Source organism: Notechis scutatus, chromosome 4 (genome assembly GCF_049901735.1).
Source record: "Notechis scutatus isolate UNSWTSFEM ecotype Mainland chromosome 4, rNotScu1.2, whole genome shotgun sequence".
NCBI classification, from domain to species: domain Eukaryota; kingdom Metazoa; phylum Chordata; class Lepidosauria; order Squamata; family Elapidae; genus Notechis; species Notechis scutatus.
Window position 1 is genome coordinate 120,295,932 of NC_142012.1, and position 27,664 is coordinate 120,323,595.

General features: G+C 37.7%; 1 protein-coding gene across 1 annotated transcript; it reads left to right on the plus strand.

Annotated features, from left to right (window-relative positions):
* The first annotated feature begins 2,676 nt into the window (after nt 1–2,676).
* Nucleotides 2,677–27,332, plus strand: ITPRIP (inositol 1,4,5-trisphosphate receptor interacting protein). Its single transcript, XM_026687916.2, has 2 exons — nt 2,677–3,136; nt 22,939–27,332. The coding sequence occupies exon 2, from the start codon at nt 22,952–22,954 to the stop codon at nt 24,599–24,601; it is 1,650 nt and encodes a 549-aa protein (XP_026543701.1). The 5' UTR covers nt 2,677–3,136; nt 22,939–22,951; the 3' UTR covers nt 24,602–27,332.
* The last annotated feature ends 332 nt before the right edge of the window (nt 27,333–27,664 follow it).

Genomic DNA, 27,664 nt, shown 5'->3' on the forward strand with positions numbered 1-27,664 from the left:
ATATCAGATACGTGATGCGAGTTCCAGACTGATGAGCAGTATTCAAGTAGTGGTCTAGCAAATGTTTTGTATGCTCTATTTAGTAGTGTGATATTACCAGAGAAAAAGCTACGTAGGATTAGGTTAACAACTCTTAATGCCTTTTTGACTATGTAGTTACAGTGGGCTCTAGCACTTAGATAAATACTCCAAGATCCTTGACAGAGTTTGGATGAATACTCCAAGATCCTTGACAGAGTTTGGATCATCAACAAGGTCTTGACTATTCAGCCTGTATTTTATTTTCTGATTTTTTTGCGAATATGTAAGACAGAGCATTTTTTGTTGAGATTTGAAGTTGCCCATTTGACCATTCTGATACATAGTTGAGGTCTTTTTGAAGGGTAGCAGTATTGTCTGTGGTGTTGAATAGCTTTACATCATCAGCAAAGAGAACACAGTTGCTCTTAATATGATCACAGAGGTCATTTATGTAGAATATGAAGAGAGTTGGTCCTAGAACATTGCCTTGGGGGACACCACTGTTGACAGGTACAGAATTTGATAGGACGCTCCCAATTTTGACCATTTGTTGTCTGTTTGACAGGAATGCTTCTATCCAGTTTTGAAGGTGTTCAGAGATACCGTAAGATTTTAGTTTTAGGAGTAGTTTGTCGTAAATCAAAAAGCTTTGCTAAAATGTACCATATAATGGTAAATCAATTGTTGGCATGCACACACCCATTTACTAAGCTTTTGAACTTACTGTGTTTGCAAGTATAACCTTTTCCTCAATAACAGTACAAATATACATTCAGAAATGAGACATTTCACTGATTTCAACAGAAAACAGCTTTGAAAAATATGTTTATAAAACATGATTCAGAGAATAGATTTGAAGAGTCTTTGTTGTTTTATGTTTTTCATCCCAGTCATATGCGATATTCAGATAATATCCGCCTATATACAGATATACTATACAGAGAGTTATATTTGGGAGGACAAAGGAGTGTTTTGTAATATGTTTTGCTTGCTTGTTTTCCCCATTGCAAAACTCTGAACAAGGGATCCTTATGTAAGTAAAACATTGCCAACAAAATGGAAGCCCCAACAGTCTCTTTTCAGGTCACCTATTTCTTATTGGAGAGAATTGTAGAACAATCTACCATGGTGGAGAATATTCTAGAGATTTGGTAAATAAAGTTGCTCAGATTCATTCAGACTTGGCAAAAGCATAATCTTGGTTGATTGGCTAACAGTGTGATCCTGTTAGTCCTAAGGAAGTACACAAGATCTTCAGAACTGCTAACCCAGCCACATGATTATGTCCCTATTTACTGATAAAGGCTGCCCAACAGGTTTGTTTTGCTTTATGTGGTAGTATCTGCTCTCTTGAGGGTTAAATGGGGAGGGGGGGGCTCTGTTGACCTTGAAGGAGATGGCGGTGTGTCCCTTTTTCAAAAGGCTATCACTGATTCTAACCATTCTAGATCATTTTCATCCAGTCTCCAACCTCCTGTTTTTGAAGAAAGTTGATAAGAAGGTATCAGTTACAAGTCCTGGAAGTAATGGATTATCCAGACCCTTTTCAGTTGGAATTCACATCAGCATTCAGTAATTGAAATACTTTGCTCTTGCTTATCTGTGACTTATGGAATGGCCAGGATGGGAGTAATACAACCTTCCTGACTCTCCTTGACCTCTCAGTGGCTTTTTGATATTATTTATTATAATATTTTTTCTGGACTGACTGCAGGGAATGGGTTGTAGTGTTGTTGCAGTAGGTCTTTCTCTATAGCGAGCTCCAGTTAGTGTTGGTAGAGGGTAAGAGTTCCGATCCAAAGCCTTGGAGAGAATGGTAGTAGTATGGTAATATAGTATAATATTACATGGTAGTATAGCATGGTATTGTTTCTTAGCAGTAGTTAAACTGCGCAGCCACTCTGGAGGCGGGCAACCTAGAAATCTAATGAATAAATAAATAAGACATAAAACTTGGCGAGTTCATAGGAATTCCAAGTTTGTAAACCACAGAGTATCTTTAAGGAAAATTACTTTAACAGAGGGTACTTAATCAACCCATAATGGCTTGGCTGCATATACTGGGATGGGCACAGAATGCCGTTGGACTCCAGGGGAGGCAGGAAACAGGACAAATAGACTGAGTTCTTTCAGACACGAGCTTGGTTGGCTGCCAACTTGCAGAGCTTTTAAAGCAGCTAAATAAAACCATGAAGGCTCAAGCTATAAGTGAATATTGGTCATTCTTCCTCAATATTATCATTACAATGTGCTCCTGAAGGTCCTGGCCCCAATTTATTTGATTAGTTATCCTGGGAACAAAAGGTTGGGGCTGATCCCCAGGGCTCTTTATTGTTTTCTCGACTTCCCCCTCCCCCAAGGATTTGAACATGTCTGCAACCAACATAGCATCCTCGGGTTTCTCAACAGGCAACTTTAAGGCCAAATATGGAGAAAAAAAAAGAGAGAGAGAGAGACACACATTGGCAGCGTAGCCGGACAAGAAAATGTGCATACAGGAGGCTTGGTTACACAGACTGTTTTCACAACTAGAGAACCCACGAGGAGCAAACTCCGGAAAGTTGCTGCTTTGCTGCTTCCTCGCGTGTTGCACAACCGTCGAGATTTAAGGGCGTCCACCATCCGCTCTCTTCCTCCCCCACCCTTCCCCACGTCCTGTCCTACTCGGAAAGTGTGTTTGCTAAGAATCCGCTGGTCTGTTCTCCCCTGCATTCGAACCGGGGGAGGGGGAGCAAAGTTTGAAAAAAATAGCAATTGTCGCTGAGGTGTTTAAAACACCGCCTTCCACCTTAAGAAGGTCTTGGGACTTTGCAGAAAGTTGGACTGCGCCGCTTTTTTCCTCTGCTGGGTGGAGAGAGTTTTTCGGGGAGAGAGAGAGAGAGAGAGAGAGAAAACTCATCTCCAGGAAATGAGTAAACTAGAAAAAAAATCGTAGTAACGCTACCCTCGTAGCTAAAAGCAACAGGCGTGTAGGATGCTCAGAGAAGAAGGAAGTGCTTCAGACAGAGGTTTTGATCGCAGCCGGCGCGAAAAGTCGAAGCCTGAAACAAACCTGGCTTGAAAAAGCGGTCTCTGTCGGTCGTTTAGTCAAGTAAAACGTTTGTTGCTGGACGCAGTAAGTATACAGCCAATATTGACTCCTCTGCCGCAAAAAATAATAATAACAGGCTTTTCATTTAAGATAGTAGTTTTTCTTTTCTGTCGGACGTCTGCTTTGTCTCTGAAAATGCAAGCTGCAAAGTGGAGTCTGCTGGTTGCATTTATTTTTTATTTTTTGAAAAGTATGCAGCCCCATCCGGGCCGCCCTTTTCGCCGCTAAAGATAGGAGTCATTTTTTTTCTTTCTGCCGTCCCCTCCTTCCGCTCGCAGCCTTCCAACGTTGCTAAACGGAGGGCGGGGGGAGAGAACGGACGGACGCCCTTCTCCGAGCAGGTCGGGGATCACTCTGTATTCGGAAAAGGCGTTTTAAATTTGCCCCGGTTTTTTTCCATGGTCCAAATAAAGAACCGGCAAACGCATTGTAAAACGAGTTGCAGAATAGGGAACGGAAGAGGAAAGGACCTTCAAACTTTATGAAAAAAACGAGGTAGCTTAAAAAAAAAAAGGATTTCCCATACTGCATTTTCCTCCTTCTAGGGACTTAGCTTTTTCAATTTGCTGATGGATACCGAAAACTTTGTTTTATGGTCCATATTCTGATTATCCTGTATGTTCACCTCTCACGAGGCTCTTCAGCTTTCTCTTTCTATTCACACAAGTGCTTTGGGTACTTTTTTGCTGTTGTTATTAAACTGCTAAATTGTCCACAATTTATTTTATTCTTCTCCTGAGCCACATAATTCCAGGCTAGTTTACAGCAACATGCAAATTAACAAGCATTAAGAGTAAACACAAATAAATCCTAATAAAAACACAAGGCTGTAATTCTACCAGCAGCTGAAAGTAAATCTTCGGAAGCGATAAGGATTGCATCTGAGATGAGAAGAGAGTATGGAAGGAATTGTAGAAAAGGAGACAATTAAGAAATTTATAACTTAAAAGCAAAAGGCCTTTGCCCAGAGATTTAAAAAATAGTAAAACACCAAAAGATCCTGCAAAGCCCCACCCCAGAAATCCATCCCAGTTGGCTGTGTACCTCAAGAGAAAATGACTGAGAATTTGCTTAGATAGATTTGTTAAAATGTACAATTTAATAATAAAAAGAATAAGTAAAATGTTATTTAAATCAGGACTTCAACATTGACTGTGAAGCATTCTCCCCATTACAAACTCAATTTTCTAGTTTGCCATAACTATAACACTGATCCAAATCTGACACCCTATTTTCTTCATATTAGCTGAAAATTCTAGGAGTTGTAATCTAAATGTTGGAAAAATATGTTTTAGGTACCTGCCCTGTAACTATGTTTTGTCCCTCAAAATATATCCTGTAGTACTGGACATGCTTACCTAGCAGTATATGCCATATTTAAGACTGAATTAATAGATAAATGTAATTCGAAGTCTACTGCTTCTCTATAGCTCAGAGTACAGTACGTTTAAACAGCGCTAAATTTGTGAAGTTAGCCTGTGGTTTTAATTATGGAAGCTACATGGAACCTTTATTGAATGCAACATGAAATTAGGCAACTTGGAATAATATATACATCACTCAGAATGGCCAGTAATTATAGTCTATGGAAACTATGATCCAAAATATAAGAAAAGTTACACATGCTCTTCTTCCTCTTTCAGAACACTGTAAGCTTTTCAATGGTCCTTGGCTGTACTGTGGGAAAAGTGCTAGAATAGATCTTTGCTTAGCTACAGCCATGAGAGCATACTTGGAGTTGGTTTTTGCATAAACCAGGGGTGTCAAACTGGTGGCCCGCATCACGCACAGGCCACTCCTACTCCAGCTGCGCAAAGGGGAAAAACATCACAAAACATCATGTGATGGCAACATGACACCAAGAGTTTGTCACCCATGACAAACTAAGCTTAGAATGAGTAGCCAACAAGCCTTGTGTTTCATAGACCCAATTTGCAGCATCTAGTCTGAGATTACATAACCCAACGTCAATCAAAAAATGGCAGATCATTAGTACTGTGTTTTTTTTTTTAAAGTGAAAGATCTCCATTAAAATACTATAAGGGTGGAAACAGGCTCAAAAGTCTGCAAGGCAAAGTTCACCTATTTAAAAGTTTAATAAACCCCAGCTCTCCTGCCCAAACCTTCCAGTGATGTTAGCCCTTCCCTACAGCCAATTAATTTTCTTTAAAAAAAACTCCAGTCATCAAATGGAAAAGATTGTCTACTCCTTGCTAAACCCTATGTATTAAATAATGTTAAGCCCTAATTTGGGAACCATCTCATTCTCCAAATATAATTCAGAATTCAAAATTGCTATTAAATTCTTATTTTGAGATCCTTTTGAAAACAAACCTGTCCTCTGTCTCACCACCTCTAAGCCTGGCATCAACCATCATCTGAAACACTTATGTAGTAATCAGAATTCTTGTTTTTATTTGTGATTATTTACAACTCCCTTGAAATCACATTGGTTTAACAGTGATATTGATCTAAGAGGTTTTTTTCTGCATTATAGATACCAAATTTCATAGATCACTCTAGGAATAATACACACATAGTTAGTAGACAGCTTTTTCACTTTGGAACTCTCCAAATTTTCAATCCCACAGATTTATGTGGGATTCCAGCCTAAACAGGCTGTGGAAGTTGGGACTTACAGGGATAGTAATCCAAAAGATTTTATGGATCAAGAAATTTGTAGGGAAGTTTATATATGTGGAACCTGAAGAATAAAGTTTAGAGTAAGTTTTACAGTCACAGTAAAAATATTGGAAACAGAATGCTGAAAAGTGATTGGCACAGTCCTTGATTTATGCTAGTGGAGCTACAACTGCTAGAGCTAGTTATGTGAAGTACTCAAAAGGTATTGAGAGCTCAAATAAGCAACTCATATAGATAGTGTGGATGTCAGCAGCTATCATGTCTTGCCATTGACAATGCTATTCAGATTTGAAGTCCAAGACACTCCATAACCCCACAAGTTGGAGGGAATAGAGAGCTCTGATGACCCAATTCTGATTATTTATTCTTATTTGAAACTTGCTTGTCTGATAAAGATAGGTTAAAACATTTCAATACATTTGCCCTCTGGTTGTATGTATATTTTCAGACTTTCCTTAGTGTTTCCTTTCCTGTGTTGGGTTGATTAGTTAAATGATTTTAAGGAGAAGCCAATATGGAGGAAAGCTGCTTTAAATCCTAACTTCAACAAAATGTCCATTTGACAGTTTATTTTCCAGCTTATATTTTTAATAGCTAACAGTTTTCAGAAAGTAAAGATTCCAGTTTGAGAGTCTTAGGTAGGGAGTTGGCATAGTCTGAATACATTCTGGGATGTTGCTGTGCAAATTTTTGCTTGGCTCATGTGCTGCTAGAAGCTCAGTTGAAACATCAAAGCTGTTTGCCCTTGCTTTTTTGGTTTTTCAGAAAGATGCAGGATGTGAGAAAAATAGGCAAAAATAGAGCAGTGTACAGAAAAATGGGTAAGCTAGAAAAAGAATTCTCGTTGAGAACAAGGAACAGCAAAATGGTATTTTTTGCAAATCTTGTTGCTACTTTGTCATGCTGTTGTTTATAGTCAGTCTGTGCAATATTCCTAATCAGGTGGTTCAGTGTTTATCCAGCTTCTTTCCAGAGGCAGCACTTGCTGCTCTCAATTGCTGTCTTCTTAATTCTGGCTGTGTATGCATTTGTTCTTAAGGATTGCATACAGCCAGATTTAGCCCCTCTGTCTTTCACCTTTCCTGCTTTTATCAGTTATCAGCTCTTCTTGTTATCTGCTTTGCTTGCTATTTTTTTAATGTACTGGCCATGTAATGCTTTGTCTTCCTGTGGTCTTCATCTGGTCTTTCTTGTAGGTCAGTTTGGCCTCTCCAGTACTCCGTAAGCATTTCTGGTATATTAACTTCAGTGAATTTTCTTCACTATCCTTCAAATATTCTTACAATTCTTGTTGTTGTTGTTATATCTGCTAACAATCACAAAACAAGAGAGCCACTCAAAGAAGAGTGGCTGTATTCCTTATATTTATTTTCCAAATCTTTTAATCTATATTGTGATTTCTTATTTTTCAATGTGCTGTAGCCCAGTAAAAATACCTTTCTATCTATCAACATATACAGTTCAGATCAGCGGTTGCCAACCGCAGCCCACTGGTGGGCCATGAGAAAATTTTGGTAGGCCGCAGAGAAATCTCACCCCCAGAGCACCCCCACCCCAAAGCAAGTAATCCAGGCTGTGCAGAAACACAAGGCTGCACCGCCCACATGGCCCGTGGGAATCCTCCCCGCCAACTCACTCCTTACCGGACAAACTTGCCTGTTAAATTGCTATTTTTCCTTTTACCGACCATCATCTGTTCTGCTGTGCCTGGGGATTTAGATTAGCTAGGAAGCAGGAAATTTCTTGCTTTCTAGCTAGTCTTTATATCTTCGGCTCTGCTTTTAAGCACAGCCGAATCTCCCTTAGGACTGAAGGTTCTATTATTCAGTGCAGACTCACGGCAAGCAAATTTGAGAGACTGAGCTAGCCGATGGCAGATAGATAGATCACTGAATGATTCTGTGAGCAACTCAATCAGCCTGCCTGCTTTGCCTGATTTTGGTAAAAGTTGCTCTTTTTGAAAAAAAAAAAAAAAAACAATATTTACATACATGGTGTGTTGTGAGTTAATTTTGTGAGTTTGCTTGAAAGCAAATTTTACGTGACAGACTGAGCTAGTCAATGGCAGATAGATAGATTTCTGAATTAATCTGTGATTCTGTGAGCAACTCAATCTGCCTGCCTGCTTTGCCTGATTTTGGGTAAAAGTTGCTCTTTTTAAAAAAAAATCAATTTTTATATAAGTATTTATAATATTTACGTACAAGCCATACCCAGCCAGTCACATGACCAAGCCACACCCACAAATTAGGCCACACCCACAGAACCAGTTAGTGGTCCCTGGGATTTAAAATTATGAGTTTGGTGGTCCCTGAGGTCCAAAAGGTTGGCAACCCCTGGTTTAGGTGTACTATGCAAGGAACAGATTCAACATATTATATTTCTGAGATACTTTCTTCTGTATTTGATCCATTATGTGACAGAATGTGATTAGGCTGCAAATTAGTGTTTTAATGACAGGGAGATCCTGTCATTAGATATTAAATAAAGACTAACTCTTACTAAATAAGTGTTTGTTTTCATCAAAGTCATGTCCAAAATGAGTCTCGTAAACTAGTTGCTGACTGGTCCTATTTGCCATAAGTTCAGACTATTTCACCAGAATTGATAATTTATCATTTTGTAAATGTCATAATGTCAACAGATGTTTCCTTTTGTCATTGAGAAGATTGTGGGGAAACGTGTCCCATGTGGAAATGTGTAGCTCAGTTCTGTGCTCACAAATATAGTGTGTTATGATTTTTTTTCCTGCAAACGAACATGACGTCGCTGTTTGCATTCCTTTGTGCTTTATCTGAGACCAAAATCCCTTTAACGCAATGATACTTCATTATCTGTAATGCTATTAATAATTTCACATGGCCAAATATGAAAACTATTCTGCTCCATAGAATTATTTAATTCATTTATATGCTGTCTATAGATAAATCTTAGGACAATATAAAACTCACAGGATGTAATAGGCTGATAAGAATTGACATTGGTGCCTTTGCCTCCACATTCAGTATTAGCTGGAAATTCTGAGCTGTCTTCAAAAGTAGTACTGGATATGGAGCATTACTGTAATTTTAATAACATACATTGACAAGTTTGCAAGGGTTATAGGAAAGAAAAACACAGGAATGGATTTCAGTACTACGATTATTTTCAGAGACAAAGGAAAGACACAAGGAAATGGGCAGTAGTCCACAATTTTGTATCATAATAAAAGTTCTAGTTTTTAGGCTACCACCAGACAGATGTTTGCTACAGGAGACTAAAAACTACAAGCAAGCTTTTATTTCAACACATTAAACGAATCTTACGGAATATTTTCTTGTGCTGAAAAATTAAGAGTACAAGCATTCTATTATATTCAGTTACCCATTCATAAATAGGTAACTGAACAAATATTTCAGTGGAGTAACTGTTGATCAATGGCAAATGTTTTGTTTAAATAAATATACAGTATTACACTATTCAACATCAATCAAATCAATGAAAAACAATAATCCTATACTAAGTGGCAAGTTCTTGTGTATGCAACTATACATGTGTTTGTTTAGTCATATCAATCATATTTTTGGTTCATACCTATACCAGTTTGTATTTGAATTATATTATATTTAAAGATGTAAAAGCTCAGGAAAAAAATAGGAAGAACTGGTGAGCCTCCAGCCCTAATATTTACTCAGAGGTATACATTACTAGAAAATCATAAGGGCAATAAAATTAGTAATGTGTCATACATTGTACAAGTTGCTCCAACCAAAACAAGCCTAGGGTAAATTTGGTTCTTGTTAGAATTGCCAGATATTTCTGCTTTGGTAAAGGAGGAGCCGTTTTGAATTTTTCCACAAAAGAAAAAGGAAATCCTCCGGGTTTCTTTGACATTTACATTTCACATACCAAAGGAAGAACCTTTCCAAATAATTAATCATTTATGCTGAAAAAAATGGTCAACTCTGGCCATGTGACTAACCTTTCTGACACTGAACTATTGAAAACGGGAAGCTCCTTGTTTTATAATTGATAAAAACATTTTGGTGCATGGTAAAAAAACAGTTGCTGTTTTGAAATTGTTATAAAATCATCATGTAATACCTGTATATTCTTAATTAATGCCTTCCAAAAACATTGGAAGAAAGGTGGAAAATACCTCGGTCTGTCTCATTAAGTTTTGTAACTATTACTGAAACTTGAAAAGTAAAGATTTTGTATAACAGGTCAAGAATAGTGTTTTCCTTACACCTTAGACCACAGGTGTCAAACTCGCTACGTCACATTGCCATCACATGACATTCTCGAAACATTTCCCCCCATTCATGGAGGTGGAGTGGGCATGGCCTGTGCGTGACTCAACCAGCCCACAGGCCACCAATTTGACACCCCTGCCTTAGACCCACGGCTGAATTCTAGTACCACATTTTAAAAAAGTGGGACTCACCAATCTGTTCAGAGCTTAGTAATGAAATATACATAAAAGGTAGATAAAGAAATTGGCAACCTTAAAGAAATGGAAAGATCCATTTATTCTTATATCTGTGCTAATTGCTTGAGAGAAAGTCTCAAATAGTGGTCTTTATGGTGACATGCTTTGTTACCAAGTTTTAAAAAAAGATTATCATGAGATTGAATAATATCCTTATATTTTGATGAAGAAATAATATGCCATAAATATAATAAATTCATTTAAACGTCAAAATTTGGGGAAGTGACCGGAAGTGGTGACAGATGCTGGAAGGAGAAGGAGGAAATGCTGAAAATCACCCCTTCCCTTTGCAACTGCAAATAACCTTTAGTTATGTTGGTGAGGAAAAATGTTTCCTTTTGACAGCATGCTATTCTTGCAAACAAAAACGGGGGGAAAAGAAAGAAAAAGAAAATAAAGTTGTTACATCTACTTTGAACTAGTTTTTATAAGACTGTATATATGTGCAATTATTTTGTTGTGTGCAAATAGCTTCAGCGTAGTGGAGTACACAAACCTTCTTGTGTGCACTGTTTAGGTCAAGAGCTCCTTTCAGAAATGCCCAGATATCCAACTGTTATTACAATACTGGGGCAGTATCACCCTCTCTGTCTTTTGGTCTACACTAAGTAGGGGGAATGGTCAGTCGCCTAAATTCCTTCCTTCCATTCTTAAAAATCTATTCCTCGAGGAAAAAGATGAAAAGAAAGCAGGGATTAGAAAATAAGCCTCATCTTAGAATATTTTATTTTACATTCCCCAGACTGTCTTGTGCCTAGTCAGAGATGGAGATGAGCTGATGCAACTTTTCCTTTACTTGCCTACTGTTAGTATGCAAACATCTTTTTCTTGTAGAGAAATGGAACTGCTGGCCACACATCTGACTCAGTGCCTCTTTTTCCACTCAACAGTCAAGTTTCCTTAAAAGGTGAAAGGAGGAAAAGAAAAAAATCTCTCTGTTTACTTAATATCCAGTCTATTGATACCAAAATCTTAATTACATAAGATAGCTCAGGATAATTAAAAACAAAATACATCTGAAAAGAAAAATTCCCTTTAACAGCTAATCTCAGTGGGATTTTTTGAGATTGAAGATGATTGAAGATTTTTTAAATGCTGTGTCCCCATGTAGCAATAAATAGCTCTCATTCTACCATCCAGCATTGGTGAAAAACAGATGCTATACAACGGTTGTTAGGGTTTTAAGCGGCTACAACAGTATAAGTCATCTCCAGCAGCTACCATATGGATGTCCTGGTGAATTTCAAAGGGTAGGTAAAGTGAACAGTTTCCAGATATTTTCAATACTTCATCCACCAGGAAGTCAACAAAATTCCAGATATTTTCAACTATTAAAAAAAAATCTGTTAGATGGAATTTGGGTGTTCCAAAAGAGGATATGTCTGGGAAAGGGATCTATTTTAATGAGCTTTGGTTCTTCTTTAGCTTCCTAACTACAATTTACTTTAGTCTTGCTATAAAAGGAGACACATTACATTACACACATATCTGGGATGAAGTTGATCATCTCTCTGAAGAGCACAAGAATAGCTCTGAAACTTTTTTTTTTTTTTTTGGCAGAATCCCTACCATGTCCTCCCACAACTCCAGAAAACTTAGATTTTCTGCACTGTTCTCTTGAGAACTATTCTTGACTACTCAATTACTCAGGAGGAGGCGTGGCAAACGCCTTCCCTGCTTTCCTTTATAGCTTAGCCATGTGTGCTAAAGTTAAATTTTTAAGCCAAAATAATCCAAAATGCTCTTACATTTTTTTAGCCCTTTAACCGCAGATCATATAGTATTGGGATGGTACAGTACATAGCGAAATACTTTCTTCATGCTGATGTGCTCGTATCAATTCTCATTTCTATATGGAAAATCTCTTAAAATAGAACAGGGGTGTCAGACTCAAGGCTAGTAAGCCGGATCAGGCCTGCAGGGTGCTTAGATCTGGCCCGTGGAAACGAAGAGGGAAACGAAGAAGGAGAATGAAGAGGAAGAAAGGAAAGAGATTATAATGAGAGTGAGGGAGGGTCTCAGGGAAGGAAGTCCTGCCATTTGGCCACCACAGTTGCTCCCCGACATGAGTGATGTTGAGCTGGCTGTGCCCACCATGCCCCACGTGGCCACACACCAGACCTCCCAAGTTCAAACATAACCCTGATGTGGCCCTCAATGAAATAGAGTTTGACACTCCTGAAATAGAAGTTTCAGTTTGGATATACAGTAGTGTATAAAGTAATAAAAATCTGCATAACACTTGACAGATAAGCATTTCTCTTCTAGATATTCACTTCAAAATATGTATGAAGCATATGACAAGTGATTTTTCTTTAATGTTTTGAGAGGCATACTTTACCTTTGTATGTATATATTAAGAAAATTTATAGGCTCACCCAGTTCACATTTACTCACCTGTTCATGCAAGTATATGTCTTAAGTTGCTCAAGTGAGCAGATTTCATACAGCTTATTCTCTTTGTATAAAATGTTGCACTGGACTTATATTTCAGTTAGCTCTACTGCATCCTTTATGATGTTTTATATATAACCTTACTCAGTGATTTTCTAAACTGGAATGTACTACATTTGAAAATTCTCACCACACTCTTTTATGGATCATTTGAATGTCCAGGTAATTATTTTTATAGTACCAGCAGAGGAGAAGTAGATACTACTAAAATAGCTTATATAACATTTTGTTCTTCCTGATTCCTGTATGAGGTTTACATAATGAAGTTCAATATGATTTTGAAATTTGTATGCACTGATTTGCATATAATGCTAACTAAGTACTGTAGAAATGTGGATCAGAGCATTTCATTCGTACTTTCATCTTATGACTGAAAAAGACTTGGAAAGATGTTCTTTGCAACTAGCAGACTTTTTTCTTAGTACTTCTAAGCATTAACAGTGATTAGCAGTTCAGTAAGGCATAAAACATCCAACACTGGTTTATTCATCTTTAGTTAGGAAAAAAAAAACTAACGTTGTTGTTAAAGAAATGGATTCCTGCTATTTCATAACCAGCGTCTCAACAATTTCATATACAACTAGGAAACCTGTTTATCAATCCTTTGACATAGACATCAGGTAACATGCCACAAGAAGAAACAGGCCACGATATAGTAATAGAATCTTGCAAACTTTTATCCACCCTTCTTCTTATATGCCAAAGAATAAAGGGAAGATCCTGCCTGAGTCTCTTCTTAATACCTCTTTGTTTATGTAATGTTTCCTACCTATGTCCCTCAAGATCATTTTCTTTATGATCTATGCCAAATACTTTTTTTTAGCATGTGAGAAAAATCAGATTATAACAAGAGTATAAAGAAGTTTAACCTAGACTTCTAAGTACATACTATATTTATTCAGGAAAAATGTATATGAGATGTTTTTTAAAAGTGTCAGGAAAGTTATACAAAATATGTAATTTTTTTACTCAATAATTCACATAACTGGATTAAATTGAATATAGGTATTGTGATTAACTTTCACCCTCAATATTAACACTTTTTTTCTGTATGTAGAGTAATGCTTGGTTTAGTTGTATGAAAATAACCTAGCCTCTATTTCAGTTCACACAGTCCTATTTTCCTTTTATTGGTATAATTCCAAACAGAAGAGTAGAAGATAGTTTACTTTAATTGTATTTCGTATATCAATCAAACATTAAATTTTGCTTAACTATACTATTTTTACACTCTATATATAGAGTGTACACTCGATATATATAGATCTCTGCTGTAATCCTATTCATGTGAACACTTGTTTGAAAGTCTTTTCTCCTATGACAATGTGAACCTTTATTTTGGTACAGTTAAGTCTGGGACTTGACAAGTTTAAATGTTTTGTAGTTCCTAAGTTTTTTATATGTTGAGAGTTTTTGAATGCAGACATTTTCTATTCTCATGCCAGCAATCAACTCATTATAGCAATTCTCCACCCTAAGTTTAATGTCTGCAGTCCACTCTAATTTTAATCAGTGTTTTAAATCATACTTGGTTTAAAATCTGTGTAATCAACTGCCAATGTATGAATCCTCAAATATTTTGTTTCTGCAATAAAGATTTCTTTAGTTTAACACACATTAATCACAATTTTTTTTAAAAAACTCATATCACCAGAGAATGAAGGAAATATATGTGTCCCAGAATAATGTTGCAGGATCCAACCTGGGTCAGTCACAGAGACCAGAGGTTTTTGTCTTCCGAGCTTTTGGACTCGTGCTAGAGCCCATATTCAGGGAATTTAGCTAGAGGGAAGATTGGATCCTGCAATATCACCGGAGCATTAAAAGGGAAAGCAAAAGTATGCAATCTGTTTACAGTCGTAGCTGGAGCAACATTGAACTCCCCGTTGTTGCAAAAACTGCTTCTTTATGCACCATTAATTGGCAAATTGTAGCCCTGCTGTCTATGGACTTCCTGCAAATGTTACCTTTCTTTTGAGATTGCAACAGATGTCTTAGGAATACACAAAAGTTTAGAGAAAAGAAAATTAAAACAGACCCTTATGGTCCCAAAACAAATCCTCAAGGCCTTTTCCTATCTCAAAATTAGCAGCAGAATAAAAAATGAAGAGCTTAATCACTGCAGAGCAGAAACCAAGTATAGTACTATAAAGCATATGCTTACTGCCATCCTCTTTCTAACACACCCAACAATCGGAGTATAATTTGACTATGCTTTATTCTAGCTAATACTACTCACCAGTTGGCAAGCACAGGCAGACTGACAAATATTAAACAAGCTTATTGTGTTTGTCAGCACTGAGATTAAGAGGATTATGCATCATACTTCTTATACACAAGGAAATTAACCACACCTTTAATTTCAGAGATGAATGCTGATGGAGCATTAAGACACCACATCACTTCTTGTTAAAAATGATACATTGCCTAAGGAGGTATCTACAGGCTTGTCTTGCTGTTTACTTTGCATATGGCTTTCCCTGCCTGCAGAAGAATTGAGATGTAGCTTGTTTCCGAATGCTGTTCTCATCCTGCAAGGTTTATGCACTGGATCTGACTAAAGCTTGACTTCCAGACCTAGTTAAAAGATTGTGAAATCAATTTTTGTATTCCATATTGAAGGTGGAATTCTGTGGCAAATTCACATCATTCCCCATGTGGGTATTTGCAAAACTCCACTTGGCTTCTATTCTTATAAATGGCAACAGTGCTGTAGTCCAGTGATCCCCAACCTTTTTTATGCCGCGGCCCGGTACCGGCATCAGCTGGGCGCCGCGGCCTGGTACCGGCATCAGCTGGGCGCCGCCATCTTTTTTTGATGAAAAAGTGCTTCCGTGACCTCACCGGAAGCACTTTTTCATCAAAAAGATGGCGGCGAACTTTCGTGAGCTTTTCCGGGTTGAAATGGCTTTCTACCCGGAAAAGCTCATCGAGCATAGGCCGCTTATCTTTTTGATGAAAAGTGCTTCCGGTGAGTTTTCACCGGAAAAGCTCACCGGAAGCACTTTTTCACAAAAAAGATGGCGGCGCCCAGCGCCGTAGGACTTGTTCCACAGACCGTCCGCGGACGTGGTTGGACCCTGCTGTAGTCATACTGAAAAAAGGAAAAAAAGGCTTCTATCATACCATGAAGAATACCATGAAGAAAGAATTCTACACTCTTGAAGTTGTTAATATCTTTAAATCAGAGTGATCCTTGTGAGCAGATCACTACTATTTATCCCCATCCCAGCTTTGATCTTGAGAGCAGAGAGAAGTACCTCGTTTTATCATTTGTTCACTTAATTGTTATTTAGCCTGTTACTCTCTCTTCCAATAGTTCAACTATCCCTACTTTTTATACAACCCTGTGTTGTCCATATATGAAATTTGTTGAACATAGAACAGGTGAAATACTACAGATTTAATTTCTTTCTGCTGTGACAGAGTATGCTTAAAACTGATTTTTTAAAAAGCTTGAAAAATCTTGCTCTCGTTTCTATGAAATTTACCACCTTTGATGCATTTCTTAAGGTCAAAAGTTTCATTATCTTTTGTAAAAACATAACAAAATAACTATTTGTCTTCCATTTTAACACTGCTTTTATTATAAGGTTATAGAAATAGAATATTGCTAGTCTGAATGTGCTTCTCCCTCCCTCTATCTACCTGAAGACTAGAAGAGTCTTGTATGATATGCTTTCTCAAATTACGGTTTTATCCCAGAGTCAGTTATATTTTATTTGTTGTTTCCTAGTTTTCAGCTCTTATTCCTGTTCCACAGGTTTGTTCCTTCTGTCCATTACACCATCTATATGCCCAAAGGAACATGAAACACCTTATATTCAAGCTATAAATGTTGTTCCAGAAAAGAAAACCCTGTTCCAGAAAACTCTGACACTTTGTCAGTCTAGTAACTGAAAAAAATCCCAGATAGTATTTCAAGTTCTAGCCTCACACATTACAATGAATTCTGCACAACTTGCATCTGTCCTAAAGAAAATATAAATAACTTATCCAGGCATGATATTCTTCCGATTAAAATCGGAATTCAGATTTTTTTGGGAATCACGCCCCCTTTCCCCCCACCCCTTCTTCTCCTCCTTCCCCTCCCTCGGAGGCCCCAAGTCAGGAGTTGCTGGCGCGGCTCTGCGCGGCTCCAGTCCGCGTTGCCTCAGGAAGGAAAGGCAAAAGGAAGAGCCGCGGCGGCGCTTTGCAACGGCAGCAGCGGCTCCTGGTTTTGCCTTTCCCTTCCCGGAGGCAATGGGACTGGAGCCGTGTGGAGCTGCGCCGGCAATAGCAACTCCTGACAGCCCCAGCCGGACACCTGAGCGGAGCCTGGGCGGTGCGGCGGAGGCCGCTGAGCGGCAGGAAAGGGAGCTGGGCCAGCCACAGACCAGCCTCCGTGCACGGCCACGCCACCGCCCGGCGAGGCAGCGGGCGCTCCCCAGGCGCGCGGCGGGGGTCTCTTGGCCGGCCCGATTTTTTTCAGAGCGGAATATCATGCCTGCTTATCACAAAATCTACAAAACCACCCAGTGAGCCTCAAGGTCTTATTCTTCCCTGAAAGAGTCTAGGTAATTAAAAAAAAACTACCATGCAAGAGTATGGAGAAATATATGATTCTGCACTTATCAGAATTATGTAGGCTCTAAGATAAGCTTTTACCGGTGCTCAGTCAGATTCTTTATGGTTCTCTGCCACCATCAGTTAGGTATCTTTTTCAGCCACTTAATTTCCCTGACCTCTTTGGTTAATTAAAAGGCTTCTTGGGATTGGTATGGTATTGCTCTTTCGTAGTCTCCATTTTCCAAAACTATATCCAAAGTTGTTAGGAGAACTCTTAAGCACCTTCATGTATGCATCAAAATTCATCATCCATTTGGGGCATCACCCTCATGGGATGTTTGTAAAGGGCCACTGCTGAACCTGTTTAAATCCACATTGTTTTTCACATCTTAATTACCGGTATATTTTGTTGAAATTACTTCAGGGCAATACTGTGTGAGGCAATGAATATAAGTTGATAGCCACTTGCAAAATATTAGCTTGTATTCATTGTCTTTCACAGCTGTACCCCAAAATAATTTCACCAATAAATGGCCATGAAAACTTACCCTCTGATCTTTATTTAATTTTATACTATTTTATTAATTAGACACAGTCCTTCCTGATCACAAGCCACATGCATTTGCTCAGGTCTGAGATCAGGATGCCTCCGAGAAGATAGCACTGGCAGTGTTATATTTGTTTCTCAAAGTACTCCTACTACATACTGTTCTATTTTTAATAACAGCCCAGAAAAGGAAATCCTGGAGATTTCTTGTGAACAGATAAAGATGCAGGCTGGCTGTGTAATTTCTAGCTTAATTTTTAAAATCCCCAGTGACATTAATTGGAGAGAAAGATATCTGTTCTTTATATTATGTATCTAATTTTAATTTTTCTTGGACCAATATATATTCAAAGCAAAGGTGGCCTAATTCATGTTTACATTTATTAATTATATTCCACAATTTGCCCAGGATTTCAAGGTTCTGTTCTTACCAGTACTTCATCTGATTTTTCTTCACAATAATTATATGAGGTAGGCTGGGATGAGAATAGCAACTAGCCCAGTTCTCTTAGTGAAATTAAGTGGCTAAGAGTAGATCTGAACCTAGATCTCCTTAGACTGGGATCATGAGTCATAACTGTTGCACTACCTTGGCTGCTGCTCATATTTAAAAGAATAATCCCAAGTCAAGCTTACTACACTGCGGAGTGAAGCATTTTGTTTTAGAAAGTGTATAAATATATAAAGGGACCAATATCTTTGTAATGCAAGAAAACCTTACAATTCAGTATTTGCTAGGCAGATGATAGACTTAGGCACCATTCCAGGCAGCTGAATTTGAACACATAATCTTTCACTTTGTGATATTCACTATTTAAATTTACACACTAATAATCTACATCCTTGGACATTTGATATATTTCTTATCTTTATTTTCTAAGCTAAAAACTAGCATGCCTCACCCTGGGTCAGGATGATTTTGGTAGTGATCAGTTAAAGGTCATCATCCTTCCTGGATCATCCAATTTATTCCATTGTGCTCTATCTCTTCAAATTTTGGGCCCAAACCTACTTTTTCCCACCTATTATATACAAATCTAATACATATAATCGCAATAGGCAACATTCATTTTTTTTATTCTAATTCCCTCTGCTTGTTAAAATGTAGTTTGCAAGCCCCTGCTTGCAGAATTATGATAGCTTAGTTTGTAATAATCTGTGAGTCTTCTGAAATTTATGACTTCACTAGGAAAATCCAGCGTACCAGTCATATAACAAGTAAATCTAGTTTTTTTGCTTCTCAGGCTCTGCAAGAGCAGGTTTATCTAACCTTATATATGTATACCTATCTGCATCACAGATACACAAATCATGACTTTCTTCCATAATTTATGCAATTTTGATTGACTGCTTTTCTGAAAGAAATCACAGAGCACCCTTCTCCAAATGAGCATGTGGGACTGCAACTCTCAGAACTGGGTCAATCTGGTTGGGGATTCTGACAGTTATTGTTCCACAACATCAATATGTGGCAGGTTGGCACAGACTGGGGTAGAGCTTGCCAATAAAGGATAACTTGCACCGACTCCTAAATGTTCTTTCCATGATAAACATGGCACTATTGGAATACAGAGCTGAGACCTATTTGCTAATGAAAGTCTGTAATTTTATTAAGTGTAGAACTATTCTGACCCACGCTCTTATCCAACAAATCAAACACAATCCAAACAGAACAGAAACCTTTTAATGCTTCTGCAAAATAATTAGCTGTAATAAGCACAAGCCTTGCCAAACTGTGCGAGACTGCCAAAAGATAACAGACAAGAAATAATTTGCAATACAAAAATCTTCAAATACAAACTCAGGATACTGGAATGTCCACGAGGTTGGAGTTTCAAAACGTCTTTGCCTTCTGCAAAGAACATTCGTTTCACAGCTGGCTTTTATCTTCTTGAAGGAGGGGCCATTACCTTGCAGCCTTACTCCCGAGTTGCTCGTGCTGTTATAGCTGCTCTTTCCTGCAAACAGTTCTGTGTGCACGCGCATTTGGCAAAGGCTCCTCGGGAACCACCCCATCACTGCTGCCAGCCCCTCAATCTCTAAAGGCAGCAATCCACTCCCTAATGATCCTGGCCCCTCATCTGAGTCCTCACTCTCCTCAGCCGTCCGCACCTGCTGCCGGCTAACCACAACAAGAACTGTGCTGCACTTTAATACGAAATTCATGATTTCAGACTGATTTGGTAGAAAAATTTCTAAATCTTTGTATAGGTTTGATGTTGGTTTTTTTTGCTTATTTACCTCCTATCTGTTTCCAAGTTGTGGAGGACACCTAGTTGGCGGGGGGGGGGTGTATCTCCATTTTATCCCCAGAACACTTGCCTGTGGAATACTTTAAGCTGAGAAGCAGTGACCGTAATCATAATGGACTTGAATTTGGTTTTTCCAGGCCTAATTCAATCAGGCCTAATAATTACTGAATTACACTATATTGTGTCATGCAAAGAAGATTATTAATTGTTCTTATTTGCACACAACTCCAAAATAGTGATAATTTCCCTTGAGGATGAAGTTAGAACTCTTCTGTCTGTTTTGGCTTTGGGGAAGATAGTTTTGGCACAAGGATACATTGTTCCACTGTTGGCAAGAGGTGGTTGGTGCAGTAACACAAGAAGATACCACCATTGCTCTGTTCCTCGCCCCTGGTTTTTTACTTTGTTCTAATCTTTTCTAATTTTTAATCTGTTTTTATATTTATAATTGTTTTTAATCTGTATTTTTATTACATGGTAAGTTTCTCAGAGTCTCCTCAAACTGCAAGATGGGCAGAATATAAATTTAATAGCTAATAATTAAACTACTGATTTAGATAATTCAGACCACTTATTCATGTGTTTGTGGAGCCATCCTTGAAAATTTTTTTAAACATGAACTATAACTCCGCAGTGTTGTTACAAAATCAAGATCAAAACATTAAAAGTCACATGTGCATAATAAAAATAAGTAAAAATTTAACATTACATAAGCACCATTTAGTTAAAACTAATATAAAGGCCAAATGGCCCCTAGAAAATGCTGCTTTAATTTTCAGAATGACTACAGGTAGTGGTTGGGTTATGATAGCAATTAGGACTGGAATTTCCATCACTATGTGATGTGGTTGTAAAGCATGAGACGTCACAAGGCCACATTGCACAGCAACAGCAATCCAGGAAGTACTGTGATGTGACAGCAATGTGGGAAAAGGCAGGAACCCCAGGCAAGCAGGTGAGAGCTATAGGTTAGAGCAGGGGTCTTCAAACTTGGCAAGTTTAAGACTTGTGGAGTTCAACTCCCAGAATTCCTCCTCCAGTCATGTTAACTCAGGAATTCTGGGAGTTGAAGAACACAAGTCTTAAACCTGTCAAGTTTGAAGACCCTTGGGTTAACGCCACATACGGGCTGGTGGGGTTTACAGGCAGGTGCTACATAACATGAATAGATAGATGGGTTGTTGTCCCAGGAATGCAACTCTTGCAAGCAGATGCTACAGAGCAGGGCAGATGCCATGGCCCGGCACTAAGAAGCATAAGAAAGCAAAAAAGTGATGGGAGCGACTTGTGACCTGCCGACTTCCCGCTGACTTTCTTTGTGTAGCAGATGACAATCATGTGCCCATGGGACACTGCAGCCATTGTTATTCCAAGCCAGTTGCCAAGCGCCTGAATAGTGATCATGTTACTACATGGACATTGCAAAGTCCACATAAATTGCAAAGGCTGCAATTTTACAAACAAATCACAAGTCCCCTTCATTTAGTGCTGTCATAAACATTTGAACAGTCGCTGAATCATAATCTTAATGACTACCTGTATAGAGTAGGAGCTGTCCTTTCCTTTAGCAGGAGAGTCTTTAATAAAATGAAGCCACCAAGGAGAAGGCCACCTGGCCCATACTCCATAAACTTCATTTGTAGGGGCACCTAAAACAGGCCTTACCTAAATGAATGGAGCAAGATGGGCAGAATTGATTTTGACATGGCCTTGCCTGAACTATTTCAGTTCAGTGCTGCATTCTCAATAGCTTGTAAGTATGATAACCAGCATTTTTAATTAAGAAGGATCTTATTAATGACCAGCACATCAATTTCAGGAGATGTTCTTGCCTGAAAGAGTTGTCAGATACCTGGCTGCCATGACTTACTTCATAGTTTGCATGGCTACTCACTTAGATCCAGATTTCATAATTGCTGTCTGATTGAAACTGTAGCTAGCCCATGCTTCTTTAGAGACAGATGTATTAAAACCAGTATGATTTATTAGCCAGAACTATTTCATGTATAAAGAGCGTTGGTTACATAATACCACAACATCCATTTTAACTTGCTTATGTAAATGATCTAAGATAGTTTCTATAGGTAGTGCTGTATGAAAAATCAAAAGTATGAATCAGTTCACACACGTATGTGTGAGTAATTGAATGCTTATGTAAGTTAGCATTTTCCTCATTGTGAAGAATGTTTGGCTTAATAAAAGTTTAAAAACAAAACAATTATGAATACAAAGGGGGAATAAATGGTGGGTTTAAGGCTATTATCTTTGTAAATACTGTGTATTATACTAGGAGAGGTAAGACAATTTTCTATCTTAACAAAGCTCTCTTTTTTCCACTTATTTTAGAATGTACACAGGTTGTTAGCCTTTTAACGATGCTTAGATGAGAGATCAACATGCAAAACCGTAAGAACTAATAAAACCTTAGGACATACATATATAAAATCAGTTAAGGGTTTTTGTTTTGTTTCTTCTGATATTTCATAGGAGTTGTATTTTTGTATCTCATTAGCTATAAATTGTTTCTTGACACCAATGGGAACAATTTTCATACATTTCATCATTGTAACAATATTAAATGGAGCATTAACAAAATGAATATTGCCATTTGTTTCCTTTACTCTTCTTGTGGGTTTATAATTAACATCCAACTCTCGCTTGAAATTCATATTTTTCTGTCTCCCTTTCTCATGGTAGTACAATTCTCTTTAAATACATTCCTGAAATATATTAACATTTATATGTGATATAAAGATCATTGCTTCCTATGTCTAAAATCATGGACATTTTTAGAACTAGAGAGAAAATAAGAAAAGTATTAGACAGTTATTTCAGCAATGCCAGTAATATACTTCTTCATATCTATGTTCCGTTATTAGCAAAGCTAACTCTTTCTCTGTTTCTCTCATAGGTAAGATTTTATTATGCCGGCCGGATTCTTCCGGGTGTGCTTGGTGGTAATAACAGCTATTATCAACCATCCACTTCTCTTCCCAAAGGAAAATGTTACTGTTTTTGAAAACACAGAAGAAATCATTGAAAAGATGAAAGAGCGTGAGGAAAATCTGAGGCTAGAGCTGCTGAAACTGGAGCAGGAATTAGCAGCACAGGAAGTTTCAGTGGATTCTTCAGAGGAGAAGACTGAACCAGAAAAACAGTATGACCATGATTCACTTTCTTGGAATTTCTGGACTGCTTTGTCCATGATAGTCTTTCTTCTGATTGAATTCTGGAGACAGGATTACCAGGAAGGGAACTGGCAAGATTATACCAAAGATGATGATGAAATTAATGTCCTGGGAAGAACATTCAAGGGTTTTATTCTACCAGACAAAGTTACATTGGATAATTTTTATGAAAGATGTCTCCAGAATGTAACAAGTGATATTGCTAGGAACCGAGAGCTTGTGGAAGGCTTTGCAGATGACTTATTAGAAGCTTTGAGAAGCGTGTGTAACCGAGATACTGACATGGAAGTGGAAGAGTCTATAGGAGTTGGGAGCATGTATGAAAACTGGAGAACAAACAAGCCTTTCACTTGTGATTTCATTGTCCCCTTTAATCCCCCAGAGCCGTATTGTTTCCAATTTGAGACTTGGTGTTCAGGAGAGTCTGTTCTACCAGACAAAGGAAGTTATGGCATGATAAAGATCATCCGGTCAGATGAGAGCTCATCAAGTTGTATCTGTGATAAAACTAAATTGGGGGAAGATTTACTTTGTCTGCTTCATAGCAAAGTGAGCCAAACTAGACAGAGTAACCATATGGAAGATCTCCTTTGCTTCAAAGACACTCAGTATCTTGATTCTGACCAAGTTATGACATGGTTCCAGATGGCACTTACCAAGGGATGGAATAAAATTGCACACAAGTATGAATTCAGTCTTATTTTCAATCACCTGGATACTCCAGGCGCCCTGAAAATCAAGTTCAGGTCTGGAAAAAGCATCACATTCAATCTCAGGCCTGTGGTACAATACGCAGATTCTGATGTATATTTTATCTCTCACTTTCCATTCAACAGCTTGGCACCGAGCTTCACTACCAACACTCACTGGTTTCTCACCTTTACTGTGTATGAGAAGAGATATATCCAGTTTATTTCCAAAACTTTGCCTGCTAATCCTTGCCACCTCAGTTGCCTCCAGATTTTGTCTTTCCTTCATGGAAAGCAGTGCAGCCTGACAGAACCGAGTAGCCTGACAAACTACCATTTCAAAACAGTAATGCTGCATTTGCTACAAATCCATCCTAGTTCAGCATGGACTTCCGACTGTCTGGAGGCCAGGCTGCAAGATGTACTCAACTTTTTGGAGAAAAGCTTGCAAGAAAAAAGGCTTTACCACTTTTTCATTGGAAATAGAAATCTGCCACAGGAACTGGGTGTTCCAGTGGAGTTTCAAAAGGCAGAACCACTGAACCTTTTCCGGCCCTTTGTACTGCAGCGAAGCACTTATAGAAAAGCTATGGACATGTTCCACGAGATGCTTAAGAATACATCAGCTTTAATTAATGAATATTCCATGCATGTTCAAAATGGACGGGCAATTCCACTAAATAAAGAACTTCTGTGACAGCTCCTTTGACAGCTACCATATATGTAAATCTCCCCATGGGAGAAGACATGTAGAATTTACAGATATCTGTACAACCAATACCATTCTCATTTCCTTTCCAATGATCTTGGCTGATATTTATGCAACCTTTAACATTTTTACCACTGTGTATTTCTTCGTTGTAATGAGTTTAAGCAAGGAAAAATATTTTTAATTTATTATATTACAGTTTTAGGAATATAGTGGTATCTGTGTTAAGTGTTTTATTATTGCTGCTGTGGCAAAGTACCATGGCCAGACTGAAAAAGAGTGCCTTCTTTATAAGGTCTAACATATTTAATGAGAGAAGGATGATGTACAATTAAGTAATAGATCTTCAGTCTTGTTCCCTTCCAATTGGTATAAAACTCTACTACCAGGATTTTTAAAATGTAATTTTAATTTAGTTTAGATATATGTGGCAAAACATGGTTCCATATAACTTTATGCATTTGACAGTGCAATTCCAAATTACGCCTTTAGAAACAGATCCTACTGAATTTGAAACAGCTTACTTCTAAGGGATCTCAAATAGGCTTGACATACTTGCAGTGAGAAACTCTTCAGCAGATCCAACTTTGCTCATCTTCACTGAAATGATTCACCTCCATAAGACAGAAGAATAATCCCCAAATCTAATAATACCATAAAACCAGGCTCTTGGGTAACCAACCTACATTTCATCAAATATTACTTTTTCCATGACTGATTCTTCATCCAAATACTCTCTCAAATGTTTTCTATGATTAATTTTCCTCAAAAATACAGTTTGAAAAAACAAAAGCAAATAATTTCCAGATATAGTTGCATTTAAAAATTGGCCAAAATCATTTGGAGCCATGTAGTTAAGTGTTATAGAGTCATGTATAAACTAGGCATTTGTTTTCTCAGAACCGGAAATTCTAGCAACAGGTTGTGATCTTGTAACTGAAAGAGGAACAAAAAATGTCTTACTTTTGAGCTTTGCCAGGATGATTATCAGCCAAAGACTTTTAATAGAGCCCGTTCACTTGAAAGATGGGATTTGCTCTTTGCTTTCTGGGCTGCATATTCCCTTCTATTTCTTAGATAAGAGCCTTGCTTTGCCACTCTCTGTTCCAATGGGAATTACTAATTTTCAGAGGGAAAAAAAGTTTTCTATAATAATGGACAAATTACTATTTTTGTGCAGCAAACCTCAATGAATACTCTGAAGTGAAGACTGCTTAAATACCAAAATCTACATAAGATTGAATTAGAAATACTGTAGGCAAAAATCACTCACCTGTATATAAGCTATTGTGTGTGTAAAACTAAAAGTGGTGAGCATGATTTATCTTCCTGCCTCCTATTTTCCCTTCAGCAACAACCCTATTAGGTGAGTTGAGCTGAGAGACATCAACTGGCCCAAGGTCACTCAGACACCTTTCATGCCTGAAGGAGGCCTGAAACTCATCATCTGGTTTCTAAACCAGCACCTTCATCACTACAGCACCTACCCTCCTCCATTATATGTATTTATTAATACTTTTTGTGGCCATTAGTGATTTCCAGAAGCTATGGAAAATACATAAAGCTGTTGATTACATTCTGATATAACACAAACAAATCTTAAACTAGTGGTTTTTAAAAACTAGTGGTTTTTAGCTGTACCTACACATAATTCTGAATGTACTGTAGTTTTACAGTGACGTGAATCATTCCTGCACTGTGCAGAAGATCAGACTCAATAGCTTAAATTATCTCTTCAGACCTAATTCTATAGCAACTACATGGACAGGGCAATTCTGTATTTGCATATTCATTATCAAATATTTAGAAAGTCCACCTTCCATTCAGTGTTTCTCTTTACTAACAGAAATAGTCAAATTATTCCTGATCTGATTTAACAGAGTTTAAATAGGACTAAATAATGCTGCTATATAAACTTTTCATGCACTCTTGGAATACAATGAATCTTTGCTTGAACGACCTTGATGGGTTAAAACACTATTGCTATTTGCATTACTTCATTAAACAAGTTTATATTATTTGTATGATGTCATGACAATGATATAAATTTTTACTAAAATGCTGTAGTGGGTTTTCAGGAATAATGAACATCTGTCACTGGTAAATGTGTTAAATTAGTTTTAACAGCTCAACAAACAAAACTTGGGAGTGTCAGGATTGTGGTTGTTGAGCAAAGCAGTCAGGCAATTGTCTCACTTTAACTATTGATAAAAGAGGGTTTGGACATAGAACATATTTTTTAAAGGAAATTCTATCGTGCAAATCCCAAGAATGGGAAAAACTTGAAAACTTTCTGTCTATATTTTTAAATATGACTGGAAAACAGCTTTGCTAAACAGACTGAAAAATCCTTTGTGCCGTCTATGGTATCAGAATCTTCATTTTCTGATAGCATTCTTTTTTGCAGGCAATTTCTGCACTTAAAAATGTTTCTTCTAATGTCAATACACTATATAACTGCTTCTTTGTAAAATACAGGCTCCACTTAATAAGTCTATTAAACAGCCCTCTGTGACTCCGGTTATTTTAATTACATGGTGGAAGTGGAAAATACCTGTCATCTTTTCCTGTCAGCACTATTTCTAATTTTGTCACAGTCTTGTAACAAGTCTCAGGAGAAACAAAATATGTTGTAAAAATCTACAAGTTCCTTCAGGGTATCATTGAACATCTGTGAAAATCTTAAAGTTTTAGTAAGAAATACAATTTTAAAAACTTCCTTTAATTTTAATTTGTCTATTTCAAAGGTTACACTATTAGAAAGCAAAGCTGAATTCATAGAAAAAAATAGAAAAGTGGTTCAAGAAATTGTGCATACACTGGCTCTCTTTAAAGATAATGACTATTCCTTTTTCATGTAATTTTAAACACATACAATAAGCCTAAAACAAAAATAAACAGTAAGGTAAAGGTTCCCCCACGTTGCGTGCTAGTTGTTTCCAGCTCTAGGGGGGGTGCTCCTACATTTCTAAGCCAAAGAGCCAGCGCTGTCTGAAGATGTATCCGTGGTCATGTGGCCAGCATGACAAAACGTCGAAGGCGCATGGAGCC